This window comes from Phocoena sinus, chromosome 3 (assembly GCF_008692025.1).
Source record: "Phocoena sinus isolate mPhoSin1 chromosome 3, mPhoSin1.pri, whole genome shotgun sequence".
Classification (NCBI taxonomy): domain Eukaryota; kingdom Metazoa; phylum Chordata; class Mammalia; order Artiodactyla; family Phocoenidae; genus Phocoena; species Phocoena sinus.
The window spans coordinates 162,373,380-162,396,562 of NC_045765.1; the positions used below are offsets into that span (position 1 = coordinate 162,373,380).

General features: G+C 38.6%; 1 protein-coding gene across 13 annotated transcripts in view; it reads left to right on the forward strand.

The window, feature by feature from the left end:
- DNAH5 (dynein axonemal heavy chain 5) overlaps nucleotides 1-23,183 on the forward strand; it is a 262,069-nt gene that overhangs the window by 122,858 nt on the left and 116,028 nt on the right. For all 13 annotated transcript variants that reach the window (XR_004349093.1, XR_004349091.1, XR_004349092.1 and 10 more), the window contains 9 exons: nucleotides 608-820; nucleotides 1,560-1,784; nucleotides 3,190-3,362; nucleotides 12,772-12,950; nucleotides 13,343-13,530; nucleotides 13,866-14,060; nucleotides 16,906-17,040; nucleotides 17,903-18,010; nucleotides 19,944-20,097. Coding sequence is in view for 10 of the 13 variants with exons in the window: in XM_032625870.1 (XP_032481761.1) it covers nucleotides 608-820; nucleotides 1,560-1,784; nucleotides 3,190-3,362; nucleotides 12,772-12,950; nucleotides 13,343-13,530; nucleotides 13,866-14,060; nucleotides 16,906-17,040; nucleotides 17,903-18,010; nucleotides 19,944-20,097 (1,570 nt within the window). In the remaining 3 variants the exon portion in view is untranslated. The remainder of the gene's footprint in view (nucleotides 1-607; nucleotides 821-1,559; nucleotides 1,785-3,189; nucleotides 3,363-12,771; nucleotides 12,951-13,342; nucleotides 13,531-13,865; nucleotides 14,061-16,905; nucleotides 17,041-17,902; nucleotides 18,011-19,943; nucleotides 20,098-23,183) is intronic.

The window sequence follows — 23,183 nt, forward strand, 5'->3', positions numbered from 1 at the left end:
ATGTGTTTCCAATATGGAAGGTCAGTGAATAGCACAGCACCATTTGAACCGTATTTTAGAATTCCAAATACTCCACATATTCTCATTATGCCATACTGCATGGAAATTGAAGTGAAATGACCAGACTAGGAGCTGGGTTTGCATGAGAATATATTATGTGCAACCAACAGCTCCTGTAAAGAGCACAATGTTTAGTATAGAATTGGAATTGCCTTGTGAGACGTTTGCATTGATCATTTTGACCAGGTCATTGCTAATGTCAGCTTGATAATCTCGTGGTGTGGATGACAGGGTCTTAGAGAGTCCTATTTCATCTTGGGAAACTTTAGAGGTTTTTTGTGATTATCAGATTTGTATTGAACATTTCTCTTAGAAAACAAGTTTTCCCTCTCTGGTATAGACTATTCGAAATTGATTTAGTATTCCCTTTTTGATTTCATGGATAGCTTTTTAAAAATTTGTTTTGGAATTGATTTTGTACCATACTTTGCGTTTTATTTTGTAAAATGTGGCTTAACTTTCTACAGGAAGGATAACATTGACAAGAGGGCAATGGAGGAATTCATTCTTTGTGTAAATATAGCTTCTTTTTGGGCTTCTAACACAGATCTATGATCGCATTCTGTCAGTTTCCTCTCGAGAGGGTGAGACGATTGAATTGGATAAACCCGTGATGGCAGAGGGCAATGTGGAAGTTTGGCTTAATTCTCTCTTGGAGGAGTCTCAGGCCTCATTACATCTTGTGATTCGCCAGGCAGCTGCAAATATTCAAGAAACAGGTTTCCAAGTGATTGAATTTCTTTCTTCCTTCCCTGCTCAGGTCAGTGTATTGAAATTGGAAAGTAATTTTTATAGAATAGTCATTTTAGATCTCAGATATTGTCTATTGTAAACTACACAACTGCCTATAGTTTAACTCTAGACCAATATTAAGATTTTCATTAGGATTTGTTAAATATAGAAAAGCTTAAAGATTTCAACTACAGATTACTTGGTGTTATGTATCTGTATCTATACATATATATTTATAAATATACACATATTTGTGCTGAGATATTTGATATGTTTTCTTTAACTTAAAATCTTTTTTTCCTACTGAATCTCTTCAGTACATAAATCATAAAATGTACTGAGTGTGTTTTACCAGAAAAATGAGAAATATGTTTCAGCAATAAAATACAGAAAATGATGTTTTCTTAGTCATGTGATCAATAGAGATTTTTGTGTCTACTATGTGTAGACACATAGTGTTAGTTTGGGGAAAGTAGGTTTAAGACGTATTCTTTCCGTACCAGTAACTTAAAATCTATCTAGGGAGAAATATGACTTAGAATGAGAAGAATAAAACTGTAGACATGTCATGAGGCTGTATATACTTAATTGTCAGGTAAACAATATGAATAGAGCCTCCATAGCTTTTGAAACAACCCATCAAGTTGATGTAATCAAGGATGGCCTGACATTTGCATAATAATCACAGCTGTTTACTATATTGTGATTTCTATTTAAATATATTCATATGCCATACGCACTCATAAAGCCTTTTTTATTTCCATAAGGTTGGATTATTAGGAATTCAAATGATATGGACACGGGATTCAGAAGAGGCTCTTAGAAATGCCAAGTCTGATAAAAAAATCATGCAGAAAACCAATCAGTCTTTCCTGGAGCTACTGAACACATTGATAGACATGACAACCAAGGATCTGAGTTCCGTGGAACGAGTTAAATATGAGACTTTGATTACTATTCATGTGCACCAAAGAGATATCTTTGATGACCTGGTAAATGCTTTACAGATGCTGTGGCATATACAGAAAAGCAAATACTAGAAACTATCTTTGTTTACCCACTGGGAATAGTTTGAATGAATTCAAAGAAAAGGTAAAATTCAGGCAAAGAAGCATCTTCACGATGAGAGATTGTTTGTCAGACTTTCTTTTCAGTCTTTAGCTGAAATTTCAGCTCTTTCCCAATGATCTCGGCTAAGGTGTTATGGAGGCAATTAGACTTTATTTTAAAATTCTTTATGTGATCATTTTTAATGCTGAAATGTCATGTAGCGTCCTGAAAAGCTTTTATTTGTCTTGCGCTCCTTTTGATTATTAGATTGAAGATGACCAGTTTCTTGCTATAGAAATAATAAGTGATATTGCTAGTAGAACTGCTTAGTAGCTCCTTTAAGGCTCTTCATAAATCACAGCTTTAACAAGTTATGCTACATTTTATGTCATTGATTGCAAATGGTCTTTCCTAATATAGTTTGTGACATTTAGGAGACATGCGGATTTTGCCTTTAAAGAAAGAACAGGGATGGAAAAGAGAGTTTTGTAGCTATAGAAAATAAGAAATGGGAAAAGAAATGATATTTGTCCTCTACTATAAAATACAACATTAGATAACAGGCATGAAGCTCTTATTTTCATAATAATTTTCTGGATCGTGTCTCACCCCGTTATTTAAAAAAGATTATGAAAGATTGGTTCTGATGTAATGGAAGTAAAGGCAATGCATTCAAGCTGTTATGTGCTAATCTCCTCTCTTAATAGTTAAGCACACTGTTTGCCTCAATGAGAAATAAAGGGCTCAGGGTAGGTAGTTTTAGATTTCTTATTTGTCAAAGAAAAATGATTAAAGTGGCTTAAAATTTTGGTTAAAAATATTCAGAAAAAAGCATTGCTGGGCAATAACCTGCCATTTAGATGTTAGAAATTTTGGCCCCCTGCAAATCCTAGGAAGGGTAATTAACGGATGAAAAAAAAAAAACCCAAGAATGTACTTTATCATAATCATAAGAGGTGACTTTTTTTCCTAATGAGATTGTTCAGCTGTATCTTTGTAAGCCAAATGTGTTTTTTCATAGGTTGTATTTCATGGTTAGGACTGTGGTATTGGACATTTAAGGGTGAAATTTAAGAAATGAATACCTTCCTCTTAAAATAGATCACGTTATTTAAATTGAGGGCCACAATTAGTTTCTCTTGACTTCTCCTTTTCTCATATCGTTGAAAGTATCTTTTTTTGCTGAGCAATAAATGAATGGGTTGGATGGTGATGTAGTTGACATCTCCCAAGTAGTTGGGCTCTCTGCGTTCCATTAACTTCACATTATGATCTACCTGAATGCTAATGCGTATAGTTAATAAGCGGTTCTCATCTCAGTTTTAACACATACCTTTTGCATTTCAGTGTCACATGCATATCAAGAGCCCTACAGACTTTGAGTGGCTGAAACAGTGCAGATTTTATTTTAACGAAGATTCCGACAAGATGATGATTCACATCACAGATGTGCCGTTCATATACCAGAATGAGTTTGTAGGCTGCACTGACAGGCTCGTTATAACTCCCCTCACAGACAGGTGATGGAAGGGTTCTGTGAATCCTCAACTTCTCCCTCCTCCACCCGCAACCTTCTCATTCTCTCCAGGTGCTCAAGGGATTTTGGCTGATGGTCTCTTTAGGGTTTACAGGCTCTTTTATATTAAAGTCTTCGAAATTCGGTGTGTTTAGCTTTACACACGTCTTCACATGGGATTTAGTAGGTTTGTGACTAAAACAGACTTTGCTTCCTTTGCCTTCAGTCTTATAGAATCTAAGTTTAAATGACCTCTGTGGACATCAAATGGGAAAAAAGCGAATTAATCGCTATGTATCAATAGGTGCAAATCACCATGGGCTTTGAGGGCTGCTTTAGGGGACTGTGGCACTTATTGTCATTACAGAGGCAATAAGGTGGTTTTTTAGCAGGAAAGAAATTGAGTATGAACACTGGTGAATCGTGATGGAGAGGACATTGACCTGTCCTGCCCTCTGCCTGTTATTTACCGTGTTAGCCAGAGCCGCCATGCAGTTTCCCTGGACTCAGTTTCCTCATCTGTAAGATGTACTAGGTTATCTCCAGGGGTCCTTCCTCCATGGCTAATAGCCTGTAATTCACTTAGTTTAATTTGAGCTTTGTGGCATCAGCTAATTGTATATGTGCTGTTCAGGGATGCTTTGAATACTTATGTTGGACAAAATGGCTGAGTGTTAAAATCAACATTGGGCCTAAGGAGAAGCTAAAGCTGAATATCAATCATTTTCACAGGATGAACCCCTGGGCTACTAGATTGAAAATATTATCCAACAAAGTATAAAAGTTTGACGTAATAGCCCTGTCTGTGAGATTTTTCCCTCTGCTCAGTTGTGATACTGAATGAAATGCTCACTTTTACCTGAGGATTGAGGAGTAGCAGAAGATTTTACTGTCCTTTTCTCCTCACATTTTCTTTGTCTTCATACACTCCATATTCCTTCTTATGTCTCATTAAAGATGATTTCTTTTTTTAAAAATTTTTATTGGAGTTTAGTTGATTTACAGACGTAAGTTCCAGGTGTACAGCAAAGTGAATTAGTTGTACATATACATATATCCACTCTTTTTTTAGATTCTTTTCCATATAGGCCATTACAGAGTACTGAGTAGACTTCCCTGTGCTACACACTAGGTTCTTATTAGTTATCTATTTTATATATGTCAATAGTAGTATGTGTATATCAGTCCCAATCTCCCAATTTATCCCTCTCCCCCATATCCCCTGGTAACCATATGTTTGTTTTCTACAAAAGATGGTTTCTACTGGATGCTTTTGGATGTCTTTTTGGAGTTGTTCTCTTTGTTTTGAAGCGCAGAGGTGAATAATGACAAAATGTGGAGAATTCCTTGAAACACTTGTAACAGCTATTTCACACCTTCTCTCCTTCCAGACCTCAAGCATCCCCCTCCATTCCTCTCTTGACCGAAGGCCCCGTTTCCTGTTTTACTGAGAAGATAGATGCTACCACAGGAGAGGACCTGCACTCATTCCCCACCATCATGTCTACCAACCAAGCCCCTATCCTTATGCTGTCCACTTTCTCTCCTGGTTTTAGGGGTGGAGTTTGTGCTGCCATCCAAAGCCAACACCTTCCACTGAAACAGTTATTTTGTCTCTGGGAGCATCATCAATTTTCACTTTCCGCTGGATCATTCTCATCAACGTACGATGTGCTATAATGGCTTCCAGAAAGGAAATCCTACCGTGAATCCTCTAGTTTCCCTCCCATTTCTGTACTCCCATCAAAACGCCTCAAAATCACAGTTTTTTCTATCTATTTTACCTTGAATTCACGCCATTCAGGTTCTATGAACAGGTTTTCTGTTGCTTTCATAACAAATGACCACACGTTTAGAAGCTTAAACAGCACAAATTATTTCACAGTTGTGTACGTCAGAAATGTGACGCACACCTTGTTGGACTAACATCAGGTGTCAGCAGGACTGTGGTCCCTCCTGGAGTCTCTAGGGGAGAATCTGCTTTTTGTTTTTTAGTTTGTTGGCAGAATTCTTTTTCTTGTGGCTGCAGGACCTATGTCCCCACTTCCCTGCAGACTGTCAGCTGAGGGCTGTTCCCAGAGTCTGGAGGCTGCTGTATTCCTTGGCTTGTGGCCCCTTCCTTCATCTTCACAGCCACAACCATGGGTTGAGACTCCTTCATGCTTCCAGTCTCTTTTCCTTTTCCCGTCTCATGTCTCTGACCCAGTCTTCTGCCTCCCTCTTTCCCTTTTAAGGACTCATGAGATTAGATGGGGTTCACTGTGTAATCCGGGATAATCTCCCCATCTCAAGGCCTTTCACATTAATTACATCTGCAAAGTCCCTTTAGCTGTGTAAAGGGATTGGGATGTGGATATCTTTGGGGGACCATTATTCTGCCCATCACACTTTCTTCCCCCAGTAGGGCAGTCACCCAGATCCTCATGTTGCTGAATCCAATGGTCATTTCTAGTTCTGACCTTCCTTAACTAGTCAGCAGCATTTGCATAGGTGATCGCTGTCTCCTTTTTGATACACTTTCTTCATGTGGCTTCCAGGACACAACATTCACCTAGTTCCTCTTGTTCTGTTTCTTCATACCGTCTCCTACTGGTTCCTCTTCATCTTCTTGACCCCTAATCACTGAATGCACCAAGGCTCTTCTCCATCACTCACTCCTCGGTGATCTCACATGGCTTTAAATATCATCTAGATGTGGACTCTCCAATCTCTGCACCCTGACAGGGCTTCTCCCTTGAACTCCAGACACATACATTCACTTGCCTATGTGACATGTTTTCTTGGATGCTTACTGGGAATTCACACTTATGGTTGATTGTCCGCCCACAAAACTGCCCTCTTCTCCGGCTTTGCAAATGGCAATTCCATCCTTCAGTTGCTCAAACCAAAATCCTTGGAGTATCCTAAATGCCTTTCTTTCTCTCACTTTATTATCCAATCTATCATCAAGTTTGGTCACCACCACTTTCAGAACTCACTTAGGATGTGACCACTTTTCTCCCCTTTGCTGTTATCATGTTAGTCCAGGCCACCATAATGTCTAGGCTGGATGACTGCAATAGTCTTTTATCTGGTTTTCTGCTTCTGCCATTGCCTCTCAATTCAGACACTGGAATATAAGTCAGGTCCTGTCATCCCTTTGCCTTGATCTCCACTGTCTTTCCATCTCACCCAAAGTAAAAGCCAATGTCCTTACATTGGCCTATAAGACCTGCCATTATCTGATCCCTGCTACTCTTTCTCCTTCCTCATTGAGCTCCAGCTACTTGCTCCTTGGCTGTTCCTTGAATAGTCTCAGCACACTGCTGCCTCAGGACCTTTGCACTTGCTCTTGCCTTAACTGGGAACGCTTTTCCTTTCGATCCTGGCATAGCTCACTTCCTCTTCTCCAGGTCTCTGATTGAATGTCATCGCACATGGGTCTTTGGACTTGACACATTTGAAGCAGCAATCGCCACACTCCTGAACCCTCCTAACCAGCTTGATTTTTCCTGTTTTCTACTTTTGAATAGTTTATTTCCTTCCTTTAGGATATCAGGTATATCCTTTGAGGTATAGATTTCCTGTGATTTATTCACTGCCCCTAGAACAGTTCTGTGCCATAATAGGTACTAAATAAAATTTCCCAAATGAATGAAGAAATGTTTATTTTCAAAGTCACATCTTTGTGGCGAAAAAATTAAATAGTACCTAAAGATATAAAGTTGAAAGTATGAGAGGAAAATTTTTCTATTTTTCAAAAGGATTAGTAGTTTATTTTCTAAGAAATTTCAAATGCTTATATGTCAAGATTCTTTTTAACTTTCATATATAGGTATCGGATTATACAAACTTTTTTGCAACTTGATTCTTTCACTGTATTAATTATCTTGTATATATTTCTGTATCAAAAAACTTGAGAACTTTAAAAGCAAAGTATGTAAGTGGAGGTGGTTCTCAAGTTTGTTTCCCCCTGTTTCACTCTAAATGTTCACTTGTTTGTTCTTCTCTAAGTTGATTACGGGAGGAGTGAGTCACCATTTTTTGCTGGTCATTGGGATTGCATTGCAAGATTGGCTGCCTTTTTACAAAAGAATTCCTCACTAAGATTAATACTTGAATAAAACAAAGGCCAGAGACCTTGACATCTTGTCAGCTTTTCACTGACTGCCCTGTGAAAATTCAACAATGTTGATAGTGATAGTCTCTGGGAAACGTGACATCATTTGGATGGAATTGCAGATATTTCAGATGATAAAATAGTCAATAAATATGCTAAAAACATATAGTGCCTTTTTCGAAAAGCTCATGGTATTTTTCATGACCAGTCCTTCCTTTTACTTCTGAGCACAAGTCGAGAAGTCTGGAATCTTTCTTACTACAGTAAGTCCCCTACATACAAATGAGTTCCATTCCGAGAGCACGTTCGTAAGTCCAATTTGTTCGTAAGTCCAACAAAGTTAGCCTAGGTACCCAACTAACACAATCAGCTATATAGTACTGTACTGTAATAGATTTATAATACTTTTCACACAAATAATACATAAAAAACAAACAAACACAAAAAATAAAGAAAACATGTTTAATCTTACAGTACCTTGAAAAGTACAGTACAACAGCTGGCATCCAGGGGCTGGCATCGAGTGAACAGGCAAATAGAGTTACTGACTGGTGGAGGGAGAGGAGGTGGGAGATGGTAGAGCTGAAGGATTGTCAGCAATAGGAGACGGAGGGAAAGCTGCAATTCCACTCATGCATGATGTTGATGGAACGCACGTTCGCATCTTTGAAAGTTCGCAACTTTAAGGTTCGTCTGTAGGGGACTTGCTGTACTGCTATCACTTAAGACCGAGGGCAGCAGAAATTGAAGACTGATGGAGACATCTTATCTTCTTGATAAGAAATGTAAACAGGGGAATTCCCTGGTGTTCCAGTGGTTAGTACTCTGAGCTCTCACTGTAGAGGATCTGGGTTTTATCCCTGGTTGGGGAACTAACATCCCATAGGCTGCGCAGTGTGGCCCAAAAAAAAAACGTAGACAGGCCTCATGACGTGTGTTCTTTCTCTGACATTCTCACAGCTTCCGTGAGTTATACCTGGATCTTGGTCACTGGGCTGTGTAGTCTTGGCCAAGACAGCTAACCTTTCTGAGTCCCTTCTTTTGGAATCATTGTGTGGACTAGATGTAATGTAGGTCGGGACCTATATTAATGTAGGTAGGGACCCAGCACTGGGCCTGCCACTGAGTAAATGTTAGTCATCATTAATAATGTTGCTATGACTATTGTTTTTCATTCTTTTTTTTGTTTGTTTAGAATTTTTTATTTTTTAAAATTTATTTATTTATTTCTGGCCGCGTTGGGTCTTTGTTGCTATATGTGGGCTTTCTCTAGTTGCGGTGAGTGGGGGCTACTGTTCGTCGTGGTGCGCCGGCTTCTTATTGTGGTGGCTTCTCTTGTGGAGCATGGGCTCTAGGCATGCGGGCTTCAGTAGTGGCACACAGGCTCAGGAATTGTGGCTCGCGGGCACTAGAGCGCAGGCTCAGTAGTTGTGGCGCATGGGCTTCGTTGCTCTGCGGCATGTGGGATCTTCCCAGACCAGGGCTCGAGCCTGTGTCCCCTGCATTGACAGGCGGATTCTTAACCACTGCGCCACCAGGGAAGCCCTAGAATTTTTTAAATTGAAGTATAGTTGATTTACAATATTGTGTTAGTTTCAAGTGTACAGCAAATTGCTTCAGTTATTTTTTTTCAGATTATGTTCCATTATAGGTTATTATAAGATATTGAATATAATTCCCTGTGCTATACAGTAAATGCTTGTTACTTATCTGTTTTATGTATAGTAGTGTGTATCTGTTAATCCCATACTCCTAATTTGTCCCTCCCTCTCTCTCCCACTTGGTAACTGTAAGTTTTTTTTCTATGTTTGTGAATCTGTTTCTGTTTTATATATATATATTCATTTGTATTTTTTTTTTAGATTCCACATATGCGATATCATATAGCATTTGTCTTTCTCTGACTTACTTCACTAATATTCTATAGGTTCATCCACATTGCTGCATGTGACACTATTTCTTTTTTTTTTTTGTGAATGAGTAATATTCCATTGTGTGTGCGTGTGTGTATATATATCTTAAGCCAATCCTTTGTTCATGGGCACTTGGGTTGTTTCCGTGTCTTGGCTGTTGTAGATATTGCAGCTATGAACATTGTGGTGCACGTATCTTTTTGAATTAGAGTTTTTGTCTTTTCTGGATGTATGCCCAGGGGTGGGATTGCTGGACCATACGGTGACTCTGTTTTTAGTTTTTTAAGGAACCTCCATACTGTATTCCAAAGTGGTTGCATCAATTTACATTCCCACCAACAGTGCAGGAGGGTTCCCTTTTCTCCACACCCTCTGCAGCATTTGTTATTTGTAGACATTTTAATGGTGGCCATTCTAACTGGTGTGAGGTGATACCTCACTGCAGTTTTGATTTGCATTTCTCTAATAATTAGCGATATTGAACATCTTTTCATGTGCCTGTTGGCCATCTGTATGACTTCTTTGGACAAATGTCTATTTTGGTCTTCTGTCCATTTTTTGATTGGGTTGTTTGTTTTTTCAATATTGAGTTAATCATTGATAACACATTCTTTACCAGCCTTTCATTTCTCCTTAAGACTGTCCTATAATCAAAGAATCTATAACTAATCCAAGTTCTCAACAAAGATAATTAACTTTCTGATGCATATACCCTGTTGTCTTGACAAGTTTTTCAGCATTTTAGAATCAATACTGTTTAAGAATAGGAGCTGAAAGCACTTCTGGTTTACGTGTGGTGAAATGCATCTAGATCACTATGAATACTTAATACTATACTTGCGTGCTAATGAGCCCTGGGTCATGGGGTTGGTCATTGTTCATTTGGTGCCAGGGTCACATTCTGCATCTCTAACTCTAGTAGCTACTGGGAAAGGAGGAAGCAGATAAAAGTGTACGGCTGGACCAGCACAAGCCATTTATTCAACAAATGTTCACAGAATACTAGGTGACGAGGGTTAGGCAAATAGCTGGGGGTAAAAGTAGTTCCTGACAGCAGAGAGCTTATGGCCATCTAGTGGGGAGGCAGGAAAGTATAGTAGAGCTGCTAAAAGGCTACTAAATCACATAAAGTCCAAACCTGTTCACGAATGATGAGATTTTTGAAAGCAGCAGAGACTGGAAAGGAAAGCAGAGAAGGGAGGGGGTGAGGTACACATACATGTAGAATGCTCTGGAGAGAATCACGTCAACAAGTACATGAAGATGTTCTGGCAGATCCATGCTTGTCTTTGAATGGCAAGTCCTAGAGGGTTTGGGTGCCAGCATATTGGCCTCTGTACCCCAACACCAAATTAATTCTCAGAGACAGAGTTTGGGGTGAAGTACAAAAGCATAGCTTTATTGCTTTGCCAGGTTAAGGGGGCCACAACGGGCTAATGCCCTCAAAACTGTGTGTCCCGAGCTGGAGGGGGTAGTGAGGAGTTTTACACTAATGGTTCAGAGAGGGCGTGATCAGCCTGTGGACATTCTTCTGATTGGTTGGTGGGGAGGTAAGTGGGAGTCGGCATCATCAACCTTCTGGTTTCAACTGGTCTGGGGTCTATGTGCTTGTGGGCAGCATGCAGTTAACTTCTCCCACCTGGCAGGGGGTTTCAGTATCTGCAAAACAGCTCAAAGATATTGTTATGAATATCCTGCGGTGGGGAACCAGGACCCTGCCCCAAGGCTGCACTATTGTTTCTTTTGACTGTTCCTCACTTGTCTCACATCCCTTCCCCTCCCTAATTAGCAATTGTTTGAACCTGCTCCTTGGAACTCAGGGAAGGTCTTGGAGGCTGAATGAAGCCTGTTTCCTGTAATCAAGAAATAGGGGACACAGAACAGCTTTTGTGCCCAGGAGCCGCACAGGGTCCTGCTTGGTATCAATTGGACTGAAGTCCCACCTATTGGAGAAAGTGAGGGATAAATCACCGGGCATGGTTGCCCTTTTTTCATGTAAATAGCATGATTTCTTTCTGGTAACTTAACAACTTGCTACTTCTTCAGTTTAAATATAAACCCAAATGATCCCATGATAAGGAGGATTTGCAAGACAGAGCAACTGGGTGGCCAGAGTTCCTGGAGATTTATTCCTTACCGTGAGAGTGTGGACGTGTCCTAGAGCTGGGCAGCATGAGAGCTTGTGGCCATACAGACTGGCTGAAATCTCTGCTCCCTCCACCATGACCCTGAGAAAAATTATTCCATCTCTGTGAGCCTCTCTCCTCATCTGTAAAATGGTGAAAATAAGTGGCTTCCCTGCAGGGTTCAGTGGGGTTTAAGTGCCATAGTGTAGGTGGAGCTATTATGACGTGTTAGCTGTTATTACAGAGACTGCTGTGCAAGGGATAACAAGAGTTCAAGAGGAAAGATAAGACCTTGGGTTAAAAGGCAGGATCAAAGTGAGATCAGGCATCCTTCTGGTTTTATACCCACATTTCCTTCTTTGAATCCAGGCTCATTTTTTTGCATTCGGGGCTGAGTCATTTACCTGCCTTTTGGGGAACCCAAACCCAATAAAATTGAGAACCCAGGTGCCTCCGGATGGGTGTGCTCACTTCTCATTCCCACACTTCATTGCTGGATAACCACTTTATTTTCTTCAAAAATTTTTTTCAAGTCCAGATGAATGCTTTAGAGTTTAGCCGTAAGAAAGCCCTAAACTGCATTACATTATAGATTACCTCCTTTTACGACACTGGGTGATGCTGGGAAATTGAGCAATTCATCAGCAAGTTATCGGTTGTTTCCCTTCACAGGCATTCTTGTATTCTCTCACCAGAATCTTTTATTTGTTAATATCATACTGTAAGATACAATAGGAGGTATTTGCAGGTTTAGCAGGTGCTCCCAGAAATAGATTTAAGGTGTGATTATTTAGCAATGTGTGGTTTAAATCTCATGTGATCATTGGTTTCCAAGTTTATCAAATCATCGACCCTTAGATTCAAAAGGGGATTAATCTACATAATGGCCCCCAGTCTGCTTCCTAGAATACCCTTCTTTAGATGTTGGTAGATTTCTGTGAAAAAGTTGCCAAATAAGTTTTGGAAATGCTATGTACTCTTTTTCATAATTGAAGATTGTGAATATACATTATCATAAAAAATCCTGTTGGACCTTTTTAAGAGTTTTCAAAGGTATGTGACCATAGACCACTCCCTCCTTCCTTTTTCCTCAACACATGTTAATATCCATAAAGATAAGTGTATTTTAGGATGCAGTTTTGGAAAGGTTATGTAGGGATAATGGTCAGGATCTTCCTTTTTTCAATTTTGTGCCTGTATCATGTCACTGCGATGTCTCAGAAGTATCTTCCAGATGCCAGTGGTGTGGTTCTAGTGATTTCTCTACCACTCCAGGTGTTATATCACGTTGGCTCAAGCTCTGGGAATGAGCATGGGTGGAGCCCCCGCTGGACCAGCAGGAACAGGCAAAACAGAAACAACCAAAGATATGGCACGATGTCTTGGGAAATACGTCGTGGTTTTCAATTGTTCAGACCAGATGGATTTCCGAGGACTTGGACGGATTTTTAAAGGTGAGGGTTATATTTTTTTTATTTCATGAGAAATTTAAGCTAAGGTGGAATATCTTGTTGAGATTTATTTTTCAACAATTGGCTACATCTTAGTGCCATTTCCCAACTTTGTAAAACTTTTTGGGAAACCTGAATCTTACCAGTGTTGTGTGGGTCAAATGTCAATATCACTTGCCTTGGTAATGTTCCTTTATCCCTGCGGGTGGGGTGTTTACAGATAAAGGGTCACATTGTGAGTTATTTTGGAGGCATTTTATGTATGATCTATTTGTTCAACTTTATGTTTGAGCAAACTTATCTGTGGCTTGACCTGGCAGTTGCATAATGCTCTTTTTCTTTGACTTTCCAAAATTATGTACCAATTGGATTTTCTATTTAATTTCCATTCTAAGGACTGGCTCAGTCTGGATCCTGGGGTTGTTTTGATGAATTTAATCGTATCGACCTACCAGTTCTCTCCGTTGCAGCCCAGCAGATTTCCATTATTCTGACATGTAAAAAGGAGCGCAAAAAATCTTTTATTTTTACTGATGGAGATAATGTGACTATGAACCCTGAATTCGGGCTTTTTCTAACTATGGTAAGGAAACACAAGAAGAGCTGCTGAACTTCAGCCTTCTTTTCACAGTTTTCACACATGTCCCTGTTCATATGTCATTTATTTTCCATGAATGGAAATTGGGATTGTAATTTTCACTCCTGTTTGAAAACCTTTGGTGTTAAACAGAGCTCATATTAATAACTCATGACTTAGTCTCTCCAGTTAAAAGGAGAGTGAGATATGTAAATGAATTTTCTGGTTGTCATTCCAGATTTGTTGTGTGTGCATAATGAATCTTTTAATATCATGCTGATGTGTTGCACTTGTTACCCCATGACCGTATCATTCATCCTTGGGTTTTATTTTCTGTATAGAATCCTGGCTATGCTGGGCGGCAGGAACTCCCTGAAAACTTGAAGATTAACTTCCGCTCCGTGGCCATGATGGTGCCTGACCGACAGATTATCATCAGGGTGAAGTTGGCTAGTTGCGGCTTCACTGACAACATTGTTTTGGCCAGGAAGTTTTTCACGCTCTACAAGCTGTGTGAGGAGCAGCTTTCTAAGCAGGTGTGACATTCTGAAGGTCCCTATGTACTTAGGCATATTTAACTTTTTTATTCAGTGCTGGAGAGGATGTGGAGAAAAGGGAATCTTTCTACACTGTTGGGGGGAATGTAAGTTGGTGCAGCCACTGTGGAAAACAGTATGGAGGTTCCTCAGAAAACTAAAAATAAAAACTACCATATGACACAGCAATCCCTCTCCTGGGCATATATCCAGACAAAACTGTAATTCGAAAAGATACATGCACCCCAATGTTCATTGCAGCACAGTTTATAATAGCCAAGACATGGAAGCAACCTAAATGTCCATCAAAAGATGAATGGGTAAAGAAGAAGCGGTACATATATACAGTGGAATATTACTCAGCCATAAAAAGAATGAAATAATGCCATTTGTAGCAACATGGATGGACCTAGAGACGATCATACTAAGTGAAGTCAGGCAGAGAAAGACAAATATCATATGATATCAATTACATGTGGAATCTAAAAAAATGATACAGAGGAACTTATTTACAAAACAGAAATAGACTCACAGATATAGAAAACAAGCCTATGGTTACCAAAGGGGAAGGCAGGGGGAGGGGTAAATTAGGAGTTTGGGATTAACATATACATACTACTATATATAAAATAGGTACACAACAAAGACCTACTGTATAGCACAGGGAACTGTACTCAATATTGTGTAATAACCTATACCAGAAAAGGATCTTAAAAAGAATACACGTATGTATATGTATAACTGAATCACTTTGCTGTACACCTGAAACTAACACAATATTGTAAATCAGCTATACTCTAATATAAAATAAAAATTAAAAAAAATTGTGGACTGGGGTTGTTGACAAGGTACCTCATATATACAAAGTAGAAAGTTGTATCATGGCAAAAACAATTTTACATGCATAGTTTTACTAAGTACATTTGAAGAAATTAACATTTAAGGCATAGAAATGAAGTTAACACTATCTGAACTGACTTAAGAGCCAAAGAATTATGAATATTGATGTTTGCTTTTTATCTCACCTGTTCATTCATCATAATGTATGTCATGTGTCCTCATGGTTTTGAGGAACCTCTCAATCCAAACTTCTTCGAATCTAGGTTATACCCACAGGTTCAACCATATTCCATTCTCACTCAAAACATTCTTGGTTTCTTCTGATTATTGCAGCCTTTACTCACTGATTCTTCCCTTTTCCCTGCTGTTTCTTGCAGGTAGAGAAACTCCCACATCACTGACTCCTGCCCTCTTCCTCTCTAATTTCATTTCTCCTCCTTCACTCCTATTGCCCTTGTTCACAAGGTCACGAGGTCACAAGGGAAATGAAATGAGTCCATGTGTACAAAACAATTGGCCCCATGCTGATCCCTTGGTGAGCATTCTGTGAATCTCACTTCATGCCCACAGATTTAACAGAGTCTAATGCTGATAAGTTTGCCTTAATTAGTTCCACTCACCAGTACTTTCAAGTCATTGTTATTGTACTTTTATGCAAGCTTGCTCATATTTTTATTTTATTGCCACAATTAGAATTTAAACTCCTTGAAGGCAGGAACTCGGTCTGAATATTTTTATGTGCTCTATCCTCCAAACGATTGGTATTAAGTGATGCATACTGCTCCCAATTAGCAGATAATGTTTTTTTAATAGGTTTTTAGAATTATGATGAAAAAACATTAAATTTATCACTTAACCATTTTTAAGCATATAGTTCAGTAGTGTTAAGTAAATGCACATTGTTGTGAAACAGATCTCCATAACTTTTTTGTCTTGCAAAACTGAAACTCTATACCCATTAAACAACTCCACTCTTCCCTTCCCCCCATTCCCTGGTAACCACAATTCTACTTTGTGTTTCCATGTATTTGGCTACGTTAGATAGCTCATATAAGTGGAACCATACAGTATTTGTCTTTTTGTGACTGGTTTATTTAATTTAGTATAATGTTCTCAAGTTTCATCCATGGTGTAGCATGTGATAGTATTATACTTGCTTCCTTTTCCTGGTTGAAAAACATTCTTATTTTTAAATGTATGGCATGTTTTGTTTATCCGTTCATCAGGCGATGGGCATTTGGGTTGCTTCCACCTCCTGGCTATTGTGAATAGTGTTCCTATGAACATGAGGTTTAAATATCTTTTTGAGACTCTGCTTTCAATTCCTTTGAACGTATTCCCTGAAGTGGGATTGCTGTATGATATGGTAGTTCTATTTTAAATTATTTGACCAACTGCCAGGGATACTCTTTCCTATAGTGGTTGGATAATTGGTTTTTAATTATTCACTTTATATGTGCTGAAATTTGGCATGATTGAGCTTTTATAAATACCTATCAAGGGGACAACAAAGCTGGGAGCTTGACTTTCTGATTTGTCCTTATTGTTTCCCCCTCTAGGTAATCCTGGAATGTAGCTACTTTTCTTTCTCCTCAATACCCCTGTCTTTTAAACTTATATGGTGTTCATGAGTGAGGTCTCAGTTTAATTCTGGTTCAGAATTTTAGCTTTCAAGATATGAGGAAATTTTCTTATGGATGATTGGTTAAGAAGGGCTCAAGGGGACATGTATCTCCAGGAGGAGATTTATTCCTTTCTCTCTGTCAAGATCTATTAGTTCTGATCTAAGGGCTTAAATTAATGATGGTACAGGAGAGGACTCTTTTGGGTATTCTCCATTTGCTAAAAAAAAGAATCTGTTGATAAAAAAATTTATTGCCCCACTAACTGTACAAATTTTCTAAAGGAAAATCAGCATTTATTCATTATGTCTTTGTCAAATTTGTACAGTTTCTATGGGTAAGTTAATATTGAAAATAAGCCCAGTGTACTTCATATTCTTCAGGTACATTATGACTTTGGTCTGCGTAATATTCTGTCTGTTCTGCGAACTCTGGGAGCAGCCAAAAGAGCCAACCCCATGGATACGGAGTCCACAATTGTCATGCGTGTACTACGAGACATGAATCTTTCCAAACTGGTAAGATTCACAGATGGAAATGTTCCACCCACTTAAATTTCAGTTTAACTAAGCACAAATGCAATTAGAAATATTTATTTAAAGTGCTCATTTAAAATGCTTAATTATCAGATAAATACATAGAGCATAACATAAATTTAAATTACATAGAGCATAACTTTAAATTACATTTTTTCAGGAGCAATTTTTGTGGTGGCTCATCTCTAGTCTAACACGTCGATTCCAATAGAATTAAAATGGATTTTTAAAAATCCACGTCTTACATTTCCAGATACCTTGAAATTTTTGTGCTGTAGAGCTAAAATCCCTTTTACCTTGGTGAAAGTAGACCTTGGAAGGAAATTGTATGTGAATTTTACAAGTGCGTAATAATTTCACATTCTCTGATTTCACAGTAGAGACTGAACAATCAGTTGTCCAGTATCAGTGGATCCATGTACGGGATGACAGAATGATATATTTTTATTTCAAAATAAGAGTATGAACCAAATTCCAATTCATGAATTTGCCACTATTCTCCTTTTAAAAAATTATTTTAAGTTAAATGAGAAATTGTAGGTTATTTAGTAAACTTCCCAATCTGGTGGTTTTATGGAAAGGTTGTCATGTAGGCAATATTTTCTTTCCTTCTATTTCCTTCCTTTTTTTTTTCTCTTCTCCCCCCACACCCCTTTTTAAAAAAACTGATTTTTAATTTAGTAAACATGATGAAAATATTTCTCAACTTCAGTGGAGGTGATATTTTATTTATTACTGTTTGTGACAAAGTAATCTGGGCTGTATTGGACATCTTCAGTTTATCTGATATTGCCATGTTTATGCCAAAAGATTTGGTCTGATCTCCCTTTATTTTCTTTCTGAGATTGACGAGGATGAACCCTTATTTTTGAGTCTGATTGAAGATCTCTTCCCAAATATTCTTCTGGACAAGGCCGGTTACCCTGAACTGGAAATGGCAATTAGTAGACAGGTAATATATTTCACAGGACATCAAGTACAGTGTCCCTTTCATCTGAACTTCATGGGAATCAAGTGGAGCTGTTGTGGCCTAAATCTACAGGTTCCGAGAACAACACTGAGGCTGTGACTACAGTTTTAAGAGAAGGCGTTGCTCACCACTGATAGAGCTTTTCCTCCCAGGGGGTCTCCTACCATCACTCAGCTACAGGTCCAGTTAGCCATGTGCTAGTGGCCCCATTATTGATGGAGACCATTCCACACCAGATTCCCAATGAAATGTGATGGGTCAGCAGGGCTGGTGGAGCTTGGCCGGCTGCATTGCCCATGCTGGTTTTGTTTCTCTCTGTGGCCCTGGTGTTTACCACATTGCTTTGGTCTCAGGACTGTAGCTACTGAGTGTCATTTGCAGTGATCTCATATGGCTCCTTAGCTGTCATTCTTTTTCCCCAGGCCCAAGATCACTTGTGATTTCTTCCTTGGGCTCTGGGGGGGATCCATCATGTTAAGTGTATAATTAGGTGTCTGGATTTCCCATGATACTTGGTGCAGCTTTAACTTTTCATAGTCTTCCTAGGAATGGAAATGAATCATGAAAACCTTGTGCCTCAACTTCCTTTCCTATGAAAAAGAGTTTTTAAAAAAAAATTTTATAGACATGGTGATTAGCTCATATTTATAAAATACATTTCAATTCTTTGAAGATATTTGTAATAAAAATCAATATGGTAATATTTTATGGCCATTTCCCCTTTAAATAGCAGTATATAAAGATCTTAATTTCCTAATCAGGTAAAAGTGATAATTCATTTTGCAAATGGCTTCTTCATCACGTGGCCAAATTAATTGTAGCATTGCCTAAAAAGCTAAGTATAAACTAATTTATAAAGTGACTTACATTAATAATTTAGAGCATATGAAAAATCTGAAGAGAAAATACATAGCACAAAATGATACACGATTATTATCCAAAATTATTTAAGTAAAAATAAGAGCATCATTTATAGTGAATTTAAGCATAGCATGATGGTTAAGAGCATGGACCATAGGATGAATTTCTTGGGTTCCAATCCCTACTCTATAACTTAACAACTAATAATCTTGGAAAAATTGCTTAGTCTCTTTGTGCCCCAGTTTCCTTACCTATAAAATGAAGACACCAATAGTACTAATCTCGTAGAAGATTAAACTTAGAATAGCGTTTGGCAGCATAGCTTCCATACATGTGTTTGATAGATAAAAACTATCCAGAAGATTTATAAAGATGGCTTGACATTGATATGGAATATCAGTCAACCTGGTATGCTTGAAATTATCTTTTAAATTAAATATCATCTTTTAAATTAAACATTTAAAACACATTTTGATATTTGAGCCTTTATTCTTAAGTTGCTCCTAATACATACATTCAATACAATGTTAATATAAGTGTATTTAATTCCCAAAGTCAACTCTAGGTGTTTCTTGTTTGCCTGGGATATCATTTTGATTATGTTCAGCCTGCTTTTGCCTGTGTATATATATTTTTTATGCAATATATATTTTACTGGGAATTCCCTGGCAGTCCAGTGGTTAAGACTTGGGCTTTCAGTGCCATGGACCCGGGTTCCATCCCTGGTTGGGGCACTAAGATCCCACAAGCCCTGCGGTGCAGCCAAAAGTATATATATTTCATTGTGGTAAAACACATGACATAAAATGCACCATTTTAACTGGTTTTTAAGTGTACAGTTCAGTGGCATTAAGTATATTCATAGTATTGTGCAAACCTCACCACTGTCTGTCTTCAGAACTTTTTTCATCTTTCCCAACTGAAACTTCATATGCATTAACAATAATTCCCCATTTCTCTAACCTCGCTCCATGTCTATACTTACTTTGAGCACAATGATAAGTCCAGATATCTGTTCATGTGGCCCAATGTGGGCGGTTTGTTATGTTTTCAGGTTGAAGAAGCTGGTTTAATCAACCATCCTCCTTGGAAGCTGAAAGTCATCCAGCTGTTTGAAACACAGAGAGTGCGGCATGGAATGATGACCCTGGGGCCTAGTGGAGCAGGGAAAACCACCTGCATCCACACCTTGATGAACGCCATGGCAGGTAAGGGGGCAGTCAATCTGGAGACACATTTAAACTGTTGTGATACATATGAATGCCCCAAGAGGGACACAAATGTAGATGTATGTTAGCATATATTTATAGGAGGGAATGCTGCTTTTTTGACTATTGGGTAGATTTTAGAGATAACACAGTACATTAATGGACAGAGAAGAAAAAACGTTTTTTTCCAGCTTTATTGTATACGAATATCATTCGGACACATAACATGTGCAAGTTTAAGATGTACAGTGTGTTGATTTGATACATTTATATGTTGCAAAATTATTATCACCATAATCACCATAATAACCATTTCTTTTTTGTGATGAGAGCATTTAAGATCTACGTTCGTAGAAATATTCAAGTATATGATACAGTATTATTAGCTATAATCACCGTGCTGTACATTAGATCCTCAGATTTGTTAATCTTATAACTGGAAGTTTGTACCCTTTTCCAATATCTCCCCATTTCCCTCACCTCCAATCCCTGGTGACCTGGACCGTTCTACAGTCTGTTTCTCTGAGTTTGACATTTTTAGATTCCACATATAAGTGATATCATACAGTATTTGTCTTTCTCTGTCTGACTTATTTCACTTAGCATAATGTCCTCAAGGTCCCTCCATGTTTTCACAAATGGCAGGATGTCCTTATTTTTCATGGATGAATAACATTCCATTGTGTATGCATACCACATCTTCTTTAATCATTCATCCATTGGTAGACACATAGGTTGTTTCCATATCTTGGGTTTTCTGAATAATGCTTCAGGAAAAACATTTTTTTAAAGTGATTTTATGGACTGTGCTATATGTTTTACATATGTTATACCATTTAGTTTTTCAAAATGATCTTGAGATGTGGCTATTGTTATCCCCATTTTGTACAAAAAAGTCAAATTTAACTTCAGAAATATTCAGTGTCAAAAAGATGGTAAATGATGAGACTCAAAATTAAGGTCAGGTCCCATTAATGAAAAAGCCAGAATTTTCCCAGTAAACCATACCATTTGCCACTTATGACTTAACCCAAGATGCTACCTCTCAATAAATATAATTATAATTCTAATCCCAACTCTTAAATTCTATGTATTGAAAAATCACCCTAATTATAAACTAATTTCCCACCCAGAATCAGATATTTTTCTTGTGAAGTGAAATAAACGTATTCATTTTCCAGATGTCCCTAAGTTTTACATCTAAGTCCCTAACCTAAAGTTATCTAAGGACAATGGGCATTACCTTTTTCATGATTATTCTTGTATTCTCTGGTTCTGATTAGACGTTGACGACTTCCTTCTTAAAAGTATTCACAGCCCTTAGCGATGGCAGTTCCAAAATTTCACAGAACTTTGGCTGTTAGAAATGCATCATACATTGTCCCACAAGGAAAAGCTGCCGGCTGGCTTTCCAGTCAGCTCATGGAACCCAGTGCATCGATATTGGTTGGTGACTATGGTCTGTATTTATTCTAGGGTCCTGCATACATTAGATTTAGTCTCAATTTCCTCAGCTATGGGACGAAGTGAATTCTGTACCTCAGGACTCTACCAGGGGTCTTCATACTGAGAGAGGCTTATGCTGTCAGCTAGCACCTACCTCCACCAAAACTGAGAGGTCACACCTGCAAAACTTACCACATGGGTTTTCATGTGTACTATTAAGGTTCTGCTTTGGGATTTTTACATAGCATTAAAATGATGTATTCTCCTTCTCAAATTATACTTAAAGATACTTTTTGTTGTTGTTATGAAGCTGCCTTCTGTTAGCAATAAACTACAAATGCACTGGGTACAATGACTTGAACAAAATGAGTACTTACTATTAAACAATAGAGTTACATTGTGTATAATATGTCTAAATGATGTAATCAATATGGCATCACTGATTTTGGAGAAGTTCTTTGCAAGGATGAATAAATTATTAGCCTATTTGCTGTTTATTACCTGTTCTTGGTTTTGGTATGTAGGGTAAACATTTGTTATGTTAAATGACATTGATTTTTACTGAAAACTTTGATTATCCAAAAGATTGAGAAAGTACTTGGGTTGAACTTCTGCAAGACCCATGTATGTTATTTGTTCCCTTATTCATCACGTATTTGTTCATCAAATATCTTTGATGTTCTGTACTTTGAGGTTCTGTACTAGAAATGGGAAAGCAGGCATGGAAAAAAAATGACCATGTCTAAGGAGTTTACAGTGTAGTGTAGTGGCACAAGGTAATTGTAAATCAGCATGGAAGATTGGACATGAGGAAGATTTGGACAATTATGATGTGAGCAGAGGCAAAGGAGATCAGAAACCTTTCGAAGGAATTCTAGAAAGGCTTACAGAGCAGGTGCTACTTCATCTGAGGTTTGCGGGTTGAATAGCAGATGGATAAAAGGCATTCTTAGCAGAAAGAAGAGGCTGAGCAGGTAGGAGGGACTGACGAGAGCTTGAAATGCCTGGAGAAGCTCTCTGGCATGGATGAAATCTAATTTGTGGGAGTGGGGGAGATGAGGAGGTATAGCAGATGCTATTGGTGCCCAGGGCCGCATCCCTTTGGCCCTCCCCTGCTACAGATGCAACTGTTGGAGAGTTTCTCCCCCAAATGCCAGCGGTGTCTCCCGGTTTTTCAGCCTTATGACTTTCCTTGAAGCTAGAGAACTGGCTCAGCCTGGAAGAAGGGGTTGGGTGAGAATTAATGCTCCTGAGGCAGCCATACCCTTAACCAATGAGGGAAAGAGTGGAAGGGAGATGTCCCACCTCCTGTCTTTTAGAGGGACACTCCATCTGTGACCAGCTCACCAATGAGCCCTTTATTGGCTCTCTCTCCTTTCTTGTCTCACTCTCTCTTTCCCTTAGAATCCAGACTCTCAGTCCCCATGTCTTTGTCTCAGGCTTGGCTTCCAGGGGGAATTCAAATTAGTACAGAGGGCATGGCATGAGAAGCTTTGTAAGTCATAATAAATACCAAGATTTTATCCTGTGGGTGATGGGAAGCCATAGAGCTGGGGAGTGGTGTGATTAGCCCTGTGTGTAGAAGGCCATCTGGTGGCCACGTAGAGAATAGACTGGGACAGGAGGGGCTGTCTGGGAAC